The following is a 3,708-nucleotide window of genomic DNA, read 5'->3' on the forward strand; positions in this document are numbered from 1 at the left end:
TATTACAGGGTTGCCTTTAGCCCATATTATAATCAGTATTTACATCCATTGAGTTTCATTCTTCTGTTCATTTATCACTTATCCATTTATTGAACCATCTCTGATTAGCAAGGTCCAATGACATGGGACCTGGCAATGTAGCTTGACAGTCAGAAGGCCAAGTTTGCTTTGGCTGCACTTATTTAGGAGAGATTGATTGACATTACAATGACTAATACATGTTTTACATAGATACAAACTCAGAATATAAAATAAATTTATATATTTTATTTTGTTCATTAATAACAATACATTTCAGCCATTGATCTGACAAAAGCAGACTTCAAATGTTCTTTTTTTTAAAAAGAAGTTTATATTGCTCACTGTGTCTTTTTAAGATGAAACTATTACAGTTTAAGCTTTAGTATTTGCAAACAATTCTTTTTTTTAATGGAAAGAAGCATTATTATTGTTCCAGAGTTAATGATATTTTGCTCAGACATTACAGGTTCTACCTGTATTCTAAAATGTCAAGCTGTAGTCAATGCAAACCATCTTGTTTAAGGTGTTTGATCAAAAACAAAAATAAAATTCTAAAAATGATTACCAAGTTGGAATGCTATTTAGGTCAGTAAAAGTTTCACCTTAATTCACATATGGAATTCCATGATTATCTAATAAATACTCAAAAGTCCACTGACACAAGACAGCAACTAGTAAAATTAATAATATTATGGTAAACTTGTCATTGCAGCAAATATAAATTATTAAATATGAAATAAATATGTTAACTTTTGACTTGTTTCAGACATAAGTCTTGTATTACTCAGCAACTACAGTAAAATAATTTTTAGGTCCTCTGCCTCCTTCCCATGTTCCTCCTGCGTCTTCTTTTCCCAGTCTCTCTCATTCTGGTCAGGACTGTCTCGAGTTCAAGGATTGCTTTGCGCTGAACTAATTGATCTTCCTGCTATTAAAGGTAAACATAAACATAAACATAAATTTACATCCAATTAATTATCAAGTTGAGAAATCAAAGTAAAAGCAATGTGATGGGTGCTTACCTTGATATTGCTTATTTCCTTGAGATCTTTGAGAAGATCATTATATTTCTCAGATTCCAAACACTGTTCCAAGCCATTCCCAATGCTGTTAATTTTCTCTTTGATTACTTTATTGTCCTCCTTAATGTCCTCCTTTATATTCTTAAATAGATCTAAATACCATCTCAGTATCGCATTCAACAAAATGCCTAATTCAGTGGGCTGAGAGACAAACAGAAGCAATTAGATGAATACAGCAATGGAATAGAATTATGTTCATAATAATGAAAAATTCTTTGAGCAGAATCTCACCTGTGCCTCATACTTGTTAAGTATTTTGGTAAGTATCGCCCCCCCATCAGCAACCTCGGGATGGTTTATATTCTAGAAACAGTTTGAATCAAATGTCACACAGTAAGAATCCAAACTTAAACGTTTGCATTATAAAGCTGAGTTCAACTCAACAACTTCATGTACAGTAAGTTCGGCAATCAAATTGAAGCTTTGAATCACTCAAATTGTGCATTCTTTAACCAATAACTCTTATTAGTGATTAACAGTCGTGTTTAACATGTATAATCATTCTACACTACATCAAATGCAACATTATGAATGGCATGGACGTTCAAAGTATTGAACATCAATATCAGTACTTACGAAGTGTTCTTTCAGATGTGTTAATGGTTCATCCAATGTATGTAGAGCCGCACATTTTACAGAGTCTGATAGTACACTACTGACCATCCCAAAGATGAAACACACCAAAAGCATCATTGTTTCGAGAAGATCAAACTATCTGAAATCAAGCAAAGTCACTGCTTTGTGTCTGTGTGTTTGCTCTGATCTGGCTCGAGTAGGACTGATGCCAAGCATTGTTCCTTCTTACATTTATACCTGCCACTTGTGTATTTTTGGCTCATCAAAAATACCCGACTAACACTTGCTTTGCAATTCATTGAAGTTCAGATGGTGTTAGATAGGATGGGACAAACGTTGGTGTAGCCCTGAGGTTTGGTTTGTGAGGTTTTAGTTAATAATTTCCTTCAAACGAAATGACAAGTTGACACATCGCCCATGCAGATTACGTAGATCCTGAGCTGTCTGCCCTGTTGAGTTTTCAGGGATCCTTCGAAAGAAGCATTCTCGGGTGTGGGAAAATCTTTGTGGTCGGGCAAGCCACTCCCGTCTCAAGGAATCATCACCACTACTGCGTAATTATTTCTTTTATGTATGACAAGCCATATGACAGTTGAGGAAAGGGACAAAAGTCATCGTGAAATATTTAATACTCTCAAAATATTCAGTCAACTAAAAATCCCCCAGCACTTGAATGTGTCAAACCGAATAATGCTGATTCTTTCCAAAGTAATTCATTCATTCCGGATTCAATTTAATTTTATGATTTTGATCATCATTATTTGTAATTGTTACTGTACAGACTTTTAATACAAGTTAGTGCATCTCTTGAAGTTCGCCTAGCAAAAGAATTAATCATTTTGCTCAGATAACATTTTATGAAAAGGGATTAAGTGATAGGATGATTTACCTTCTACTGTACACCCTTCAGACTGAGCCTGCCATTCAGCCTAATATTCAGCAATATAGAGTAACAAAGGATCTCCAACGGAGCATGCTGTTTCTTGGGATCTTTTTTTCCGGTTATTTCCAAGTATAGAGTAAAGCAATTGCGCAGATTTTGTGTGTGTCTGTATTAATTCACTTCTTGCTTGTGTCAGTAACTCACGTGACTCCAGGGAGTCAGTTTGAAACCAGAGGTTTTCACACCTCGTCAAAGTCAGCTCTTTGGTTACACGGTTAAAGCAATCACCTCCTTTGGAAATTCAAACCAATCAGCAATCATTCGACAAGACAGGCCTTGCTCAGCAGAATTCTGTACTGAAAGGATGTAAAAAAGCTGCATTTTTTTCCATTCCTTTCTGGGGCTGAAGAATGTCAGACCACAAGGTAATGTTTCTTCACACTCCAGACCACCAGATTACACTGGAAAACCTCCTGCCAAGAGGGGAAACCAGCTAGAAATTGTGATTCAAATAGGAACCGATGACATAGGAAAGAGAAGGATGTCTTAGAGAGTTTGAGGAGTTAAGATCTGGATTGGGGTTCAAGACCATAAGGGTTAGAAATCTCAAGATTACTCCTGATGCCATGCATTGGACCAGATTAGATACTTCAACATGTAATCAGAGAAATGGTACAGAAAGGAGTTTTTCGAGATTACTATGACACTTGTGAGGTGAGGGGAAATGGGAGTGAAAAATTGGTGAGCACTGGCCTGCTGGCAAAAACTGTGCACAGGGAACAATCTCTGCTGCGCAACAGGCAGACCAGATGCAAGATCAAAATTAGGCCTTAGGCCTGAGGCCTTATTTAGACTGACGAGCTATGGGTGCCTGCTATGTGTCCGCAGGCAGCTTGCCACAAAGCAAACATCAATTTCAGCATCACTTCATCATGAATTAAAAATATAAGCTAGTTCTCAGGTATTCAACTTTCAAAGGCCTAACTTTATGGCAATGAGATAAGAGCTTAAGCAAATGAGCTAGGAGGTAACATTCAAGAAAACTTCAACTGAGGACAAGTGAAATATTGCTGAGGACATACTACTGAATGTGTAGGATTAGCACATAGCAAGGAACATTAAGCACTCATTAGAAGATGACATTGA

General features: G+C 36.5%; 1 protein-coding gene across 1 annotated transcript; it reads right to left on the reverse strand.

The window, feature by feature from the left end:
• Nucleotides 1-300: 300 nt before the first annotated feature.
• On the reverse strand, nt 301-1,962 carry ifng1 (interferon gamma 1). The gene is made up of 4 exons (XM_068051223.1): nt 1,680-1,962; nt 1,335-1,406; nt 1,044-1,244; nt 301-949 (listed from the first exon to the last, which is right to left on the reverse strand). The coding sequence occupies exons 1-4, from the start codon at nt 1,794-1,796 to the stop codon at nt 830-832; spliced, it is 510 nt and encodes a 169-aa protein (XP_067907324.1). The 5' UTR covers nt 1,797-1,962; the 3' UTR covers nt 301-829.
• Between the last annotated feature and the right edge of the window lie 1,746 nt (nt 1,963-3,708).

The sequence above is a fragment of the Heterodontus francisci genome, chromosome 18 (assembly GCF_036365525.1).
Source record: "Heterodontus francisci isolate sHetFra1 chromosome 18, sHetFra1.hap1, whole genome shotgun sequence".
Taxonomy (NCBI): Eukaryota; Metazoa; Chordata; class Chondrichthyes; order Heterodontiformes; family Heterodontidae; genus Heterodontus; species Heterodontus francisci.